Source organism: Cyprinodon tularosa, unplaced genomic scaffold (assembly GCF_016077235.1).
Source record: "Cyprinodon tularosa strain WSP-4 unplaced genomic scaffold, ASM1607723v1 ctg349, whole genome shotgun sequence".
NCBI classification, from domain to species: Eukaryota; Metazoa; Chordata; class Actinopteri; order Cyprinodontiformes; family Cyprinodontidae; genus Cyprinodon; species Cyprinodon tularosa.
Window position 1 is genome coordinate 216,252 of NW_024039062.1, and position 16,756 is coordinate 233,007.

Sequence of the window (16,756 nt, forward strand, 5' to 3'; positions counted from 1 at the left end):
ATATGCTTATTTCACATCACAAGGAGAATCCATGTGCAGTGAGAATCAGTTTACATAAAATTATGAATGACATTTTGGGGTATTTATTGATCTGTTAGAACTCCTGTTTTCAGTTTAAAATGATCACACAGCACACATGTTAAATTGACTTTTAAAAAGGCAAGAATAACAAAGCAAAGAAATGAACTCTCTGCATTATTTAACTCATCCCCTTGGGGAGCAGTGGGCTGACATTGTGTGGCGCCCGGGGAGCAGTGTGGGGTTTCAGGGTCTTTGCTCAGGGACCCAGAGTGGCAGTGCCACTCTGAACCTCTGGATTCCAATCAGAACCTCTGGATTCCAGTTGCAATGCCCTAACTAAGCACAATGCAGGAATGCATGCAGGGTCATACATGAAGCAGCACGTCTTCATCCATGGGAAGGCTGCTGTTTATGGTCGTCTTGGGAGCTGAGTTCTAACCCTAACCAACAACTATGCCATTACTACCCAAAGCAGGCATTAGCGTGCCTAAGGACTGGCAGCTCATCCCCCCCAGCTGGGATATGAACCCAGGCCTCCTGATTGCAGAATGGGTAACCTACCACTTGAGCTAGCCAGCTTATTAATCATTTCACTCCCCAAGCCCCTCATTCCATTTACATTTTTAGATGTAAGGAAATCAGTAAGAAAATTAAGGGATAGTCCAGAAATCCCCATAGCATAAACCTCTCATGAACTGGAAACTGCTAGTTCTGCATCGCAGTACACTGAGAGGATGAATCAAAAGAAGTGCCCACTCCAAAATAAACTCCTTTAACCCTCAATGAGATTTGCAGGTTCCAGTAAGTTTCCCCCTTCCAGGGAAACATGTTTTATTCAGACTAGATAAATATTGAGCTCTGTGGCCTCTGTGAAACAAAATGATGCTTGAGGGAGTTAAGACAGTGCTTTTAAACTTAAAAACGATTCAGAGGGTAAAGAATCCTGCTTTGGGGTTGTTACAGACTGAATTAACTAATACAGTAGCGGGATGATTCCTATTTTTTTTTTACTTCCCTAATCAAGAGTTTTTACTGTCGGACAATGATCTAAAACAAACATCAAACAAAACATCAAAATATATATATATATATATATATATATATATATATATATATATATATATATATATATATATATATATATATATATATATATATATATATATATATATATATATATATATATATATATATATATATATATATATATATATATATATATATATATATATATATACATTTATTAGATTAAGTTTATTACACTGTTTCCTGGCATAACACATTCACATGATCCCGTTTCTGACTTGGACAAAAACAAAAACTTTTAAACCCTTTTGTAGCACAGCACGAAAAGCTCAAAGCAGCATTTAATAAGTAGCAGCCAGCACACAATCAGTTGATAACATTTATTTGTACGTGTAATAGATATTCTATTTATAGCTATATTATTGTGAGGTTAATAAAAAAAATGTTTTATTCTTTGTTTTATTTACTTAGTTATTTTTGCTAGATGGGTGTCAATTATTCTATAAATTATTATGTTAATCTTAGTTGGTGATCACCATAGTAACCAGTTAGGTGCCCCTTTTTGTCGCTGTCTATAACTCTAATTTGTAAAAGGTCAGCTTTGTGTTTTCTTAACAAATATTACATTCTAATACATACATTTTAGACAAATTAAAGATTTTATTTTTTTATATTTTTATTTTTTAATTCTAGCGCTGTCCCTTTAATAGAAGCTGACGTCACAGCACGATGACTCGTTTATTTTGCGACAGGACCGGCTCAAACCTGCGCTGGCTAAGGCTATAGCCGCAAAAAGAAACATAAACCACAGCAGAAATTACATTGATTTAATTTATTTTTTTAAGGCGTTTCTCTTAACTTTTCAAAATGTGATTCAGCCCCCAGGACGACCGCGAAAACAGCAGCCTTCCCGTGGAAGAAGACGTTCTGTTTCATGTATGAGCCTGCATGCACTCCTGCATCTTTTCTACTATGTCTGCTTTGCTTTATTTAAATCAATGTTATTATTGGCTGTTTTTTGCACGTATATGCATGCATTATTTGCATACGTCTATATTTTGTGTAAAATTGTAAGAAGTTGTTTTCACAAATGATAACATGGTGATGATTTGTGCTTTTTGCAGACTTTTTTTTCGACATATCAGAAAGGAAATTTGAAATCCCGATGGTTTTCATAAGGCTGGCCTGTTTCTGTCGGACTGAGGGTTGGAAGCAGCTCCCTTAGTCGGCATCTCCCCTCCTGTGACTCCTGCATAGCGTCCCGGGCTCCCGTAGCCCCTCCATGCCTGTGATCCCCATCCCACGGCGGGTGCGCAGTTTCCATGGCCCCCACACCACCTGCATGCACTCTGCCTGCGGTTCAGCGCACACCACCAAGCTGGTGCGCACCAAATACAACAACTTTGATCTCTACCTGCGCTCCCGCTGGATGTACAGCTTCCTGCGCTTCCTCCTCTACTTTGGCTGCAGCCTGCTGACCTCCCTGCTTTGGGTGCTGCTCTCTGCACTCTTCTTCCTGCAGTACGTCAGTGTGCGCGTCCTCCTCCGGCTGCAGTACAAGCTCTCTGTTATCCTGCTTCTGCTTGGGCACCGGCGCCTGGACTTTGGTGTGCTCAATGATCTGATCATTTACAGCATGCACATCACCATGTTTCTGGTCGGGGGACTCGGCTGGTGCTTTATGGTGTTTGTGGACATGTAAAAGAACTGATGAAAACAGAAGGGCATATTGAGAAGACATCACACTGTAACTTGGAGCAGTATGTGGTGCTAAAAAGTCCCAATGGCACTGTAGCATTCTCTGAGATTTAACTGCTGCTTAACTTCTGAAATTTGAGATAATTTTAACAAGAAGTTAGTTTTTGTTTTGTTTTATAACTGGATTTGTCTTGCACATCCTTAGTATTTCACTAGCCTCCACTCATTCCTAATCACAGTGCCAATTTACACCTCTTTCTGTTCCATCCCTTCATACCACTGCTTTATTTCCTTTAAACAGACCATTGATTTTCGGTGTAGCTGAGCATTGTCTACCAAATTTTATGTGGTATATACTTTCTGTCAAAATCATATTCCATCTTAATTCATTTGACTTTCTTCAGCTAATATCAGAACTATGAGAGATTATGAAATCTTGTCAACCCCAACCAGACCTCCCGGTTGATAATACAGTATTTAGAAGTGTCAAGAAACCTATAGTAACCTGTAAAGGTGCAGTAAAAAACTGCAATAGCATAAAATGGGAAAGGGTGCATAAAACACTGCCTGTCAGACAAGCTGGAGGAGGCCTATAATACTGAGTGTTTGTTTAATTTCCATTTGTATTTTTTAAGGCAATTAAATTGGCTCAATAAATACATAAACTTAAAAGCCTATATCTTGGCATTTAGGCATCCTTTTTGAGATTTGATGTGCATATTTAATATTGTTTAATAATTGGAGCATAAATATGCTTTATTAAATTTGGAATCCGATCACAACTGCTGGTTAAGATTGCTAAAATGCAATCTATAAAGGCCTGTTCTGAATAAATCTTCAAAATGCACCCTTTTCGGTTCTCCATACTATTACTCTAACTGCTGCCTGCAGCCACTAATATACCGAGCACTCCTATCTGTTCCAGTGTACATGTTAAGTTAGGTTGTTTATGGCACAAAGATACTTGTGTACAGTAATTTGAAAACATATCAAACCAATACTGAAAACAATGCACTTGGAATTATTTAAAAAGGGACCAAAATCTGGTAATTCATACATCTAACCCCTTTCCACAAAATGGGTGTTTGTTTTATATATCTATAGATTACTGTAAAAGGAAATGTGAATGTCACAGTCGCATGAAATGTTGACAAATGACTGTATTATTTTAGTTTGCCTTTTATTTCAACATAACTCAAGGGTTGCTCTAGAAGCCAAACACAAATAAGATTCCTTATTTTATGCCATGTGGAAACGTCATATTGTAAATAAACATTTTAATTTCAAGTTAAAGTAAACATGCAGTTATGTTTAGGTATGGAAATGAATGTGAATACCAATGTGTGTTTTTTGCTGCAAGAGTTTGGCTTAAAGAATGGATTTGAGATGTTTTTAAATATCTTTAACAAATAATCGGTCTATTAAACTAATTTAAATTACATAGCTAAGTGGATGTGTTTACAATGCAGTCCTGCACCCATGACATTACGCCTCAAACCGTTTCATAAGAGTGTGTTACAGTTCATGAAAACGCCTCTGGGTCAAGTGTTCCATCAGTCGCTCTTCACATGGTCTAAGAGTCGCTCTGACAGACTTCTCTGTTTAGCTTCCTCTAGCACACAAACACCAACCACAACTGGGCACCTCTGTTTCTGCCAACCATAACAAAGGATATGGCTGGCTCCCAACAGCCTTATATAGCCTCATTTACACTTGGAATGAAGGAAGCTAGTAGGAACTGTTGAGGCAGCTGACCAAACTAAAAAAGGTGTTTTAATTTTAATACATTTAACATTTTATTTAATGAAGATAATGCTTCTAATTAGTTAATCAAGCTGGGACAAAATAGGTAGGAAATTGTTTAAATGCCAACTTTAGCTTTGAACTTTTAACTCTAGCTGGTGGGCTGACTGAGACATGCTTGAGACCCGTTTAGCCTTGGGCTGTAAATGAATAATCAGGGTAACAATAAGCTTTTGTGCTCAGGATAAACACATCATATGCCTCATATTCTGAGTCTGGGTCAATCCAACTACCCTCTTACGCCACAAAGAAGTTGGATTGTCTTATAACAGCAACAGTGCGCTTTTAAGTTCTTTTGACAAGTCATTGACCTTTTTAACTTCTTTTTTTTTTTGTTCAAAACTTCGGACATTTTTGCCTTAGTGGGGATGACTAACCAGATCTCACTGATCAACATTTGCATTCTCCCCTCGTAAACTGGTGAACTTCTCACCCTGTTTACCAAATATTTCATCAGAATTCTGGTTTAGCTTTTTAAAACTAAGTTTGCTGAGAAGCACTGAGGATAAAAAAAAACGAATGTTTTATGTTATGTGTGTAAAGAAATCAAATCTATAACCTCTCCAGCACATATAAAGTCTATCACTAAGTATTATTTCACTGGCATCCATTTTTACAAGGAAAATTCAAAAAGCATGAGTATGAAATCCAGGTCCAGATAAAGAACAATGAGGAGACATGGGTTAGAGGGAGTTTTCTGAGCTCTCTTAAAAATCTTTTTCGAATCAAAGTTAGAATCTGTTGATGGTGATGCATAAAGGATCTTTAAGGCTTTCAGAACTTGTCTATATGAAAGTAGGGTTTATCCAAAAAATATATATTTATTTGATTATTTAAAGGGATCCTCGTGAACAGGGCACAACTTTTTGAGATGTATTCATCTATACAAAAAAATATTATGAAAAGCCTGTTATAATGTCTAATTTGCTCAGAGGAAAACACTAGGATGGGATATTTGGGGATCTGAAGTATTCACTAAGCATTATGGGTAATTGTCTTGATAAGATCTTGCTTCTGTTCCAGGTGTCTTCAGATAAAAAAGAAACACAAATAAATAAAACAAAACAAATTGCAAGGTTTCTCACCTTTGCTCAAACTTTCACTTTCGGTCATTATGGAAACCAAGTAGGAAACTAGGAAAAATCTTCACTTTTTTTTTTATCTTAAGAGTAAAATAGACATTTGATTTGTGTGGAAACTATTTGATAAATATATGTTATGCTTTTTTGCAGGAAGCTTTTACAGAGTTATAAATACCTAATTATAGTCTAACTGGAAGAAAGGGTGCTATTTCTAACTATGTTTAATAAACGTATTCACCCGAGCAGTTAATATTAATTAAATCTCCTGTTAAAGACTGTAAGCAGGGGTAGGAAAAAAATGTTTGATAAAGCAATATCTGTTTTACATATATTTCTGATATTTTTCAGTGTTTTTTTATATTTCTTATAGTCACTAGAAACAGAAATATGACAATATACAGCCATAGTTCTCTCTGTCACATTATTTACAAGTTAAATAGCAAGCCAGTTAAGTTTTATAATCTACTGTTAGATAAGGCTGCACTGACAGAAAACTGTAGTTGAGAAGACTTTGAAAACCTTTAAGAAAACTACAGTAAAACTCCATGAAATTCACATGTGGTTATAAGTTTTCACATGCGGTTCCCATTTCCCACATGTGGGTCACCTGTTCCACATGTGATCACAAGTTTACCACATGTGCACCACACATGATCAGAACTTTTTTTCCATGCGAAGATCATGGGATATTTTTACAGCATCATACATGTGTTTAAATTGTAAAAATATTTAGTGATTGTTCCTATAAAATTTGAAAACCAAAAAAAGTACATTTAGTCATTTATAGCTCCATTTGGGTAAAGATAAAAGATCCCTTTGTATGTTTAAATAGCCTAAGCAGTCTTATGTTAACCCAATAATAAACATTTTTGTTCATAATACTTAGGCTTAACCTACTGTTACTTTTCCTATCTGTTTATTAGTGTAGAGGTGAAGGAGAGGCAAAGATAAAGACAATTCTGCAGCATAAGTTAAATATCTCTTATGTATCGTGAGATCCTCTGATTGCAACAGCTAAGGGTAAAGCCATAATTCTCATACTCAACTGTGTTGTAGTTGTAAAATGACATGATCATAGTTCTACTTTGTGAGCTGTTGCTTTAAAGACGTTTGAGATAGATGCACATTATTTTAACTTGGTCAATAACGACCAAGGCCTTTAAACTTTAAATCAACCTAACTCATTAACATGTTTTTTTTAAACACGTGTGTACCAAAGTGAAAAAAGAAATTGCAATGATGAAAACTGATTGACATATGTGATGCCAAAAAAAATAGTTTACCAAAGTTTGTTATTAAGGAGGTAAAAATCACTTTTATCATGCAATTTTATCTATTTATTTATTTCAATTTGAACTCCATACATTCACATATTTCAATGCAGATTCAACTCAAATTCAAGAGCAATTTATTAATTCCATAGGGAAAATTCAATGTTCCAGTAACTCATAGTTGAAGCAAACTGTTTGAGTGAAAATAATTTATTCATACATACATACATACATACATACATACATACATACATACATACATACATACATACATACATACATACATACATACATACATACATACATACATACATACATACATACATACATACATACATACATACATACATACATACACTCATTACAAAAATAAATTTCCTTCAGTACAGCTATCAAGACATTTTTATTTTTGAAAGTGCAGCAGTGATAAAAGGTGAGCAGCAGTGTTAAATGTAAACATACGACTGAGTTGCACTCTTTTTTTTAATAACCCCATTTTATACAACATTCAGCAGTCTAATGGCATCGGGGAAGAAACTGTTCTGGAATCTGGAATCATACATACGTACAAACATACATACATTATGTAAAATACTTTATGTGCTGGATTTACAGACAGACAGACAGATAGATTGGCACCTGTAACAACACATGTTTGTATGTATCCTGGGCTGTCTTCATAGAGAGACACACATACATATGTACGTACATACATACATACATACATACATATGTAAAATACTTTATGTCGTGGATAGATAGATAGATAGATAGATAGATAGATAGATAGATAGATAGATAGATAGATAGATAGATAGATAGATAGATAGATAGATAGATAGATAGATAGATAGATAGATAGATAGATAGATAGATAGATAGATAGACAGATAGATTGGCACCTGTAACAACACATGTTTGTATGTATCCTGGGCTGTCTTCATAGAGAGACACACATACATATGTACGTACATACATACATACATACATACATATGTAAAATACTTTATGTCGTGGATAGATAGATAGATAGATAGATAGATAGATAGATAGATAGATAGATAGATAGATAGATAGATAGATAGATAGATAGATAGATAGATAGATAGATAGATAGATAGATAGATAGATAGATAGATAGATAGATAGATAGATAGATAGATAGATAGATAGATAGATAGATAGATAGATAGATAGATAGATAGATAGATAGATAGATAGATAGATAGATGTAAAATAAGGTTGACTTGAGGTCACTCCACCAGCAGTTGGCGCCTGTAATTTAGGAGAACAACACATGCGCGTTATGTATCCTGGGCTGTCTTCATACAGACACGTGAGATCCCCACACATGTAAATGTAATTCAGGATCCCTCATCATGCTCCTATGTCTTACCAACGACATTTGTGTGCTAAGAAGACTCGCTAGAAAAACAGTGTGAGCCAACTTACACTTGTTTTACAGCTGTTCCACTAATAAACAGCAGGGAAAAGTAGGCTACACCTTTAAGCCCACTGAGTGCACCGAGTTCGTGTAATCGTGTAAAAGAAAAGGAAAAGGTGCATGGTGTGACAGTTCATTTAGCGACTGTTGGACAGGTCGTCTCCAGTAATGTGTTTGAACATGTCTGTGTCTTTAAGCAGAACTCTATATGGACTGCTGCATGATGTCAGCCTGCGCTCGGTCCGCGCGCTGCTCGTGTGAGAGCCGCAGTTTACTTCCTGCAAAGGGACAGGAGCGGGCAGAGAAAGAGAGAGTGGGATAGAGAGATGGGGGGACGAGCAGCGGAGACAGGACTAAAAGTGATAGAGTGAGCCAGCGGACGAGTCGAGGGGGGGGGGAAACCGGGGCCTGCTTCATTTTTTAAAAAGAAGAACAGAAGACAATCCTACAAAGTTTAGAGGTGATCCAGCCTGCCACATCTGCGCCAACTGACAGCCTCATTCTATGGAATAGCGCCTTCTCGGGTAAATATATCCCCCCCGTTCTCTGTTGGCGTGATATACAGAGCCTGATTTGTATGACGCATAGGTTTTACCATGCATTACTCCCTCAGTACTCTACCTTTATTTCCCATTCTGCGAACTGCAGCATATCCCGACGATCTCCTTGACATTACATTATATTTATTCGCGAAAGCGGCTCATCATAACCCAAAAGTTAACACTCGGCAACTTTAATAAGAAGTCATAGGAGCTTTTACGCGTTGGATCTATAATGCGTAAATGCGTAAAGCGCCACTGTCGAAGAATTGTATTCAAACTAGTAAAGATGCAGTGTTGATGTTGGGAAAGCGCGTTTACCACAGGAAACAGTAGTGTCATTAGTTTCAACTGTACGAGTGGTGAAAGTGGCATGATGTTGTGATGGGTCTTACGTCACGAGTTGACCACAAAGAAATATATTTATTTATAAATAATTTACAGATCACCTCCACCAAGATGCACAGATTTGTATTAAGTTGCATGCAAGACTGTTGCAGTTATGAGACACCATTTCTTCTAATACTTAAATTTGAAGTTTAAGCAGCTTTTTTTTTTATATACGGTAGTTTATTTTTTCTGTTTAATTGCATTACCTTGGAAGAAAGAGGACTAATACACAGCTGAGTTAAAAGGACCATAATGTTGGTATTAAGTCTAAATTATTCAGAGGCAAGAGATTTGTGGTGCTGTTTACCTCACCTGAACCCTGTCAGAGACATCAGACCATACATTCAAGGCCTCATCCACCCCCTTTTTCTTACTGTTGTGTGTTCAAGAGTGCAATATGTGGCTAGCCAGCAAGTAGTTTGTGGCAGTTTTTCTTCATTTCCTGTTAGTGTTTTCCCACAGCACACTTTCTCTCTATCACCATGCTGTCATTATTGCTGTCTAAAAGATGGCATTATGTTTATGTCAATAAGTAATTTGGATGCCGTCTAATATTTTGAATTTAAATTTGTAATTAAGTGACGGAAAGGAGAGATTATTCTGATCATTTAGCCTCCTGGTCGCCATAAAGGGCCTTTAAAAAAGGGTGATTTCAGAACCCTGTATTTTCAAAGTTAGGGTCTCACATGGATTGCAGCATTTTTTTTAACTTTTTTTTTTTTTAAATCACAATGCGGTTTATGTAAAGGTGCACCTATCTACCATGAGGAAAAACAAATGCTGTTTTGTTTTCCTTCATGCAGGTTTTATCTTACCCATGCTTAAATACGAGGAAATCACTTCAAGGGGATGAGGGTGTGTGCTGAAAAGTTTTGCTTTCTGTCTTCTGAGTTTATCACAACATACATAACAAAATATGGAAATGTATTGTTCTTCTAAGGGACGCCTTGCAAAAGCTTTTAACTTTGAACTGGATGGCTTTCATTGAGTTTCTGATTGCTCTCAACAGCTGTATCTGTCTGTTTGTGGCTGTTTGTGTGCATCTGATTAAGCTGGTGGGAGCATCAGCGTGCGTCGCAGGAACGGGTTTGTTCTATAGGCGTCTCAGCTATACAGCATTCCAACGACGGGGCCCCAAACTGTTTGGGGGGGGTTTAAGAAGGGAGAATGTGAAAATGGTTCTGAATGGTGTGTTCAGAGGCATCTTAACCTCTTTTGTATTAATACTTCATGTGACAAAGATATCAAGCAGACCAACTTGTTATAGACTCAATAACTTTTTATTTTTTATCTATCAAAGGAGCACAGTGATGTAAGTATATTTGTAAGATAAAAGGTTAGAAAGGCTGTTTGGTGTCCAGCTTTTCAAACCGACATGAATAGTGCCTCCAGAAAAATCATTTCTCTTTCAAAGCAACTTTCCAAACTGTGTGAACCTTTAAAGCAGTGGTGTCCCGAGTCAGTCCTCAATGTTTCAGGTTTTCTCCTGGCTCAACGCAAATGAACTCAATGTGTGCCTGATTAAAAAGACCACGTTGACATACTTAAAGCTACAGTGTGTAATAATTACAGGGATATACAGTCAGAAATGTAATATATTATACATAACTATTTTATTTATCATCATCTACGAGCTCAGCCTCTTAACCTTAATATTTGCGTTGCCTTAGAATTTGTTATTTATAATTACATAGGAGCGGGTCTCGCAGCCATGGAGGCAGACATCTTTGCACACTGTAGCTTTAAAACAGTTATTTGAGGCATTGGAGCAGGGACGAATTTAAAACATGCAGGACACTTGACCTTTAGGACTGGTGTTAGACACCTTTGCTTTCAAGTATGTTCTTAGAAATGATGGCAACCTCACATCTATGCAAGTTCAGAACAGCCCTGGAGCACCTGCAGGCTAGAATAGCTGCAATCATAGCTCTCATTCATGCCCTGCAACATTCCTGTTCTTTACCTTTAGTGTAACACTACACTCCAACAACTACATGGGGAGAATCTCAAAGAGTTAAATGTTTCGCTTTAATGCAGTCTAAGTAAAACAATGTTTAGTTTTAGCTTTTAGGAGAAAAACGTACATGTTTACCGCATTGAATACTCACCATTAGAAGCAATAGCTCCTTTCCCACTGAAAGCCCTGGGATTTAAAGTCCCAAGGATTTGTATTAGTGAGGTAATAGGAATCCCAGGTGCTTCTTAATCATGCTTTCCCATTACTCTGGAAAGCCTGCCACAATCAGCCTTAGAGAAACTGCACTACAGTACATCTACAGTCCAGCAGGTGATGATAAGAATGTACAACTGGTTCTTTCTTTACCTCCAGTGCTTGAGGTTAAGAGACCCCATAAGACCCTGGCTGGGTTTAATAGCTCTTTATGCCAAACTAAACTACATAGATGAAGCAGTGAGGTGCACATTCTCGTATTAAAACATCTTTAAATGTATTTTGTGATAAGTGTAAGATATAAACAACATTTGTACCCATGTCTTCATCCTTTACTGCCCATGCTGGTGGAACAAAGCACTGCAGGAAGTCCACAAAGTACTGGATCTGTAGAGGGTCCAAAGCCCCAGGAAAAGGAAATTTATCAGGGTAAACATGTATGGAAACGATACCCAGGCTTTCAAAAGCCCTTGGCTTTTAAGTGGCAATGGAAAAAGAGCTAATAAATCTGGCAAAAATGCAAAAATGATAAAGACAGAAACACAAAATGAATTATTGACTGTTTTTATGGTAGATATGACAGACTTTGCTTATTTCTAAATATTCTGGTAAGTTGTGTGTTTAATTCATCAGAGTAAGTGTTTAAATCTTGGTTACGTTGATAAACTTCTTAATGTGTGCTTAGTATTAAAGAGCTATCATGTCCTGAATAATTGTTGGGGATTCATCTAAATTGGTATAAGTTTTTTGAAGGTTGAAGCAAGTGATGAATTTAACGTATGTAATCATTATAATTTGGACCATGCTTAAATATCTTTTTATTTTCCTTTCATGGATTTTGTCCTTTCATGAATGGTTTTGAAAAAATCTAGAAAGCTTCCGTAGGTGTTGAGACGATGTTGTGTGTAAGTGTGTGTACATGTGAATGCGTTTTGTTGATGAAATGTAATGCTTGGTGTACCCCTCCCTCTCATTTAACCATGCAACCTTGTGAGGAGGGTGTGTTTATATACCCATGATTTTCCTTTAGACTGTGATGACTCACGCCTGATGGCTTGATGACTGCGGTGATACAGAGTACCAGTCACACACCATATTTGCAAACAATACTGGTGCGCTTTCTAGGTATTACCTTTCTCATTCTAGGAAATGCCTGAAGGATAAAAACCTGCCCAGCCTGTTTTGTTCAGGCATGTTGCCATTCGTGGAAAGGCGAATTCAAATAGTTAAGAGTAACTGTGGAGACATGTCCTTCTTTTCAGTGTAACTGTCATTTCCTAAAAAGACCGCCATTAATGAGCCAGGCAGAGTGTAGTATTTTCAAGAACTTCAGGTTAAAGATTAACGTTAAAAGATGAATTACGATAACAACCTTGTCTTTGTTTTACAGCTTTAATCTGATGTTTCTTTTAAAAGCAACGCAAACTCAAAGTACAAAGCACCTAATTACTCAAATTAGTGGAAAGAATTGGCACAAGATTAACACTAAAATGTGCATTTGTGTATCTAATTTATTTCAACGTGCAACTGTGGCATATAGCGTTTTTTAGCTAAACTGTTTATTCTGATGCATCTTCCCTTTAAGGATCCATCAAACTATACATTTCCCTGTAAACCAATGGGTTTAACCCAAAGATCTCTATGTTGACATGTTTGTTGTTGTTTTTTTGTCACAGGCTGCTTTATCTTATATGCATGAAGGGTATTACATTTAGTCTTGTTTTCACTTAGATGCTGCTTAGTTAAGTAACAACTACTTATTAAATCAAAGAACATGTTGGTTTTCTGGAAGCATGTTAAGATATAAGATATAAGCCTATTTGAAATATATTTAAATTCTAATCATAACCCCTTTCTAAATATGTCTTTTTGCCTTTAAAACTAGATCAGCCCCTTCAACCAATTCAGTTTAGTTTATTTATGTAGTGCTAATTCACAACACGTCATCTCAAGGCACTTTGTAGAGACAAGTCAACCAGAACAAACTTACAGTTTTCTATCAAAGGAAAATCATTTGATTGCATCGACTCATTGACTCGAAGGCAATCCCTCACACCAAACATGCTTGTAGCAACAGTGGAAAGGAAAAACTCCCTTTAAACAGGAAGAAACCTCCAGCAGTACCATGGTCAGTATGAGTGGCCATCTGCCGAGGCCGACTGGGGTTCAAGTAGACAGAAGCAGACAAAGAAAAAGAAGCAGAGATACAAGAGGCAACTGTCAACCAGCTCCACAGACAGCCCCATCCAGGAGATACACAGCCAGGCAGACAAACTCAGAGCCAGCTCCCATGTCAGAAGATGAAAGAGAGCACATAGTGTTAGTCACAGTCAGAGAAAAAGCACTACACTTAAAAACAGACAAAGCTCGAGTTATCCACAAACAAAGGCGTTGATGGCAGCAGCACAGCTGGTATTTCTCTCCGGGATGTCATCCCAGCCATACAGGAACAGACCAGATGAAGTTACTATGATGAAAAAGCAGAAACAGCATAACATTAGAGATTGAACTCACAAATTCTGCAGAATGGGAGAATAGAGATAGAATGAGGAAAAAGGGTCCCTAGGTCCTCCAGCAGTCTAAGCCTATAGCAGCATAACTTGCTTGGTTTGGCTGTGACGGGTTGAGAGGCTAAAACCTTTCCTTCGCCTACATCCCCACAATGCTATGTGGCTCTGGATTGTAATTAATTTCAATTATTGAAAATTCTTTCAAACTTATTATTATTATTTTGATATTTGATTAGACCTCTATCAATATTCATAGTGTTTAATTGCCAAGCTATACTTTAGTTTATAAAGTCTGAGCTGATTTTAATCTCTGTGTGATAAATTTACTGTTTGTGTGCAAACAGTAAATTTCATTTCATTTTTCCACCCAAGTAATTTCAGTGCTTAATTACCTGTGGTGCTCCTAATTTGTAATAAGATTGGACATAGGCCAATAGCAAATATCCCTGGTGGTGTTTACCTACCTTTGTGAGAACACAAAAACGCTTATTTAAAAGTTAATCATAGTAGGTCATTAGGATTGCCTGTCCACTCAACCCCATTTTTCTGAATTTACTTTCATTAGTTAGCAATGCTTTGCTATTCTCTTTAGCTTGTCATGGTAGGAAATTTGGCACTTGCTCTTTTCAGGGTCCATTTGTGCTTCGGGAAGCTGGCCATTAGCCAGCAAAAGACTGCATCATGATGGAGTTGATTTCTCAGAGTATAACAGACGGATGATCAAACATGTACTGGTGATGTTGTAGTGATATTACCATGCTACCTCTCTGTCAGTGGGGACAGAAACCGGGTCATTTGTACAACCAGTACAGATCTGCCTCTTAAAGTAGACCTGATTTGAAGCCGAAACTGTCTGGCGGATGAAACTGCCTTTTGGTTCTTCAAAGGATGGCAATTTAAATAGAATGCATCTATTTAAATCTTGTTTGACTTAAAAACTTCTTTTTTTTTTACTTTGTTTTACTCCCCACCCGCAACACATTTGCATTTGTTCTTCTCATTGTCCAACGTGCAAATGCTCTTATGTGCCCCTGCTGTGGCATTTTTTGCAGCAACATTTGTAACAAATCATCTAATGTATCAAAGAAAAGTGAGATATTTCAACCGTCAGCTTTGGTGGAACATTGTGTCTGCATGATGTTCTTTTTTCGTATTTTATTTTATGTTTAAACAAATCATTCTGTTGATTTAAATAAAACACACATACAGTAGGAAGAGAATATTGCAGCCAGAAACCCAGGTTTGAGGAGTAAAACTGTTTTCTATATTGTCGCCATTTGCTGGGAACAAAAGCACAGTAATGTTCTTGCTGAAAACTGTGAGAAAATGTTAAAATTGGAGGTGAAAAGTGTGAGGCACAGTGGATCAGTAAAAGCCTGTAGGTATCTTCACTCTGGACCTCTATGTGCTTTTCAGGAAGCCTTCCAAGAATTTAGACAATGAACAGTAAACATGGCTCGTTCCTAGAACAATTCCACATTAGATCTTAGCGATCACGTGGCTCTCCCTCTCTTTCTCTCTCTCGCTCTACTTTTTTTTTTCTCGGAAAGGACTGCCCCCACAACACTCCATAGCAGATAACTAACAGCAAAGTCTCATGTTCCATGTGTATGTACTGCAGTTACTCTTGACAAAGAACTGGCACAAACTTGATAATAGTGCAATATTGTAAATGTGTGTGTGTGTGTGCAAGTGTGTGTGCAAGCCTCTCCTCCCTCTTTCACTCTGTCTCAATGATTTCTACTAAGTGGCATGTTTGGCTGTTGGCAGAATTCCTAGGAAGATCACATGTCATGAATGTCGTGCCTGTGTTTTGTGGGCGTTTTAAGTTCAACTGTGTGATCGTTCATGTCCATGCATTAGTGCATGGGTGGAAGAAAAAAAGAAGTTGAAAAAGAAAGAGCGCAAAATGAAAGGGAGCGTATGCACATGTGATTGCTCCAAATATTTTCAGCATGAATAGAAGCACGTAGCCATGGCAGTGAATTATAAAGTACTAAGAAGTATGAAAAGGACGTGTTGCTGAAACAGTCATGAGATTGAATTCTCCAACAAGATGGAAAATTAGATTTTTTTTACTTAATGATACTTCATAGTCAGTAGTGTTTTGCTTCTTTTAATGGCTTTTGTGGTTTTAGTCCATTAAAAATCAATTTAGCCTAAATAGTCTTATAGACAAGTTGTTCCATTGATCTTGTAATGTAATGCTTAAAGAGCAATGAAAAGTTTCTGTTTGCATATTTGGACTTTCTGGCTCCAAATGCCTTTAATTAGAAATTAAAGACAGTTTAAACTTTAGCAAATGCTCTCCTGACCTAATACAACACTTCAAATATTATATTTAGGAGGCAATGCTGACAAATCTGATGAAAACACATGTACACACATTCAGTTGTCAGTTCGGATAAAGCGCCCCGAATGACCTTTATATTTGCAGCCCACCTCAATTTTCCATGCTTATCTGCTTTGCACCACATATAATTCAATTGCTGCAAATTCCATGAATTAACTAAACAAAGCCTAAACAAAGCTAATGAGTGTATAAGGTAACAGATTGGGAAAGCAGATAGTCAGAGAGCACTCCTCTGCGATGTTGACCTATGTTGTATGTGGTCTTCATGTTCTCACAACTTGACAGAATGCCTGTGTGGGTCAGTGGAAAAGAACATCTGAGTGAGTAGTGGTCATTACACAGCCTTACCCTTCTTAATCTCATTATCAAAAGCTAATATGCATGTATGGGCACAGCTTTACTTTAAGTAAGCTTGATAGTTGTGCTGACTTGTTTTAGATTTCTATTAA

The 16,756-nt window shown here is 37.1% G+C and overlaps 2 protein-coding genes across 2 annotated transcripts in view; both read left to right on the forward strand.

Annotated features, from left to right (window-relative positions):
* Positions 1–1,773: 1,773 nt before the first annotated feature.
* On the forward strand, positions 1,774–4,186 carry LOC119789820 (transmembrane protein 250). Its single transcript, XM_038294926.1, has 2 exons — positions 1,774–1,983; positions 2,172–4,186. Exon 2 carries the CDS (start codon positions 2,330–2,332, stop codon positions 2,747–2,749), a length of 420 nt encoding a protein of 139 aa, XP_038150854.1. The 5' UTR covers positions 1,774–1,983; positions 2,172–2,329; the 3' UTR covers positions 2,750–4,186.
* A 4,408-nt stretch (positions 4,187–8,594) lies between these two features.
* LOC119789821 (nucleus accumbens-associated protein 2) overlaps positions 8,595–16,756 on the forward strand; it is a 52,351-nt gene continuing 44,189 nt past the window's right edge. The window contains exon 1 of the mRNA XM_038294928.1: positions 8,595–8,869. The gene's annotated coding sequence lies outside the window, so the exon portion shown is untranslated. The remainder of the gene's footprint in view (positions 8,870–16,756) is intronic.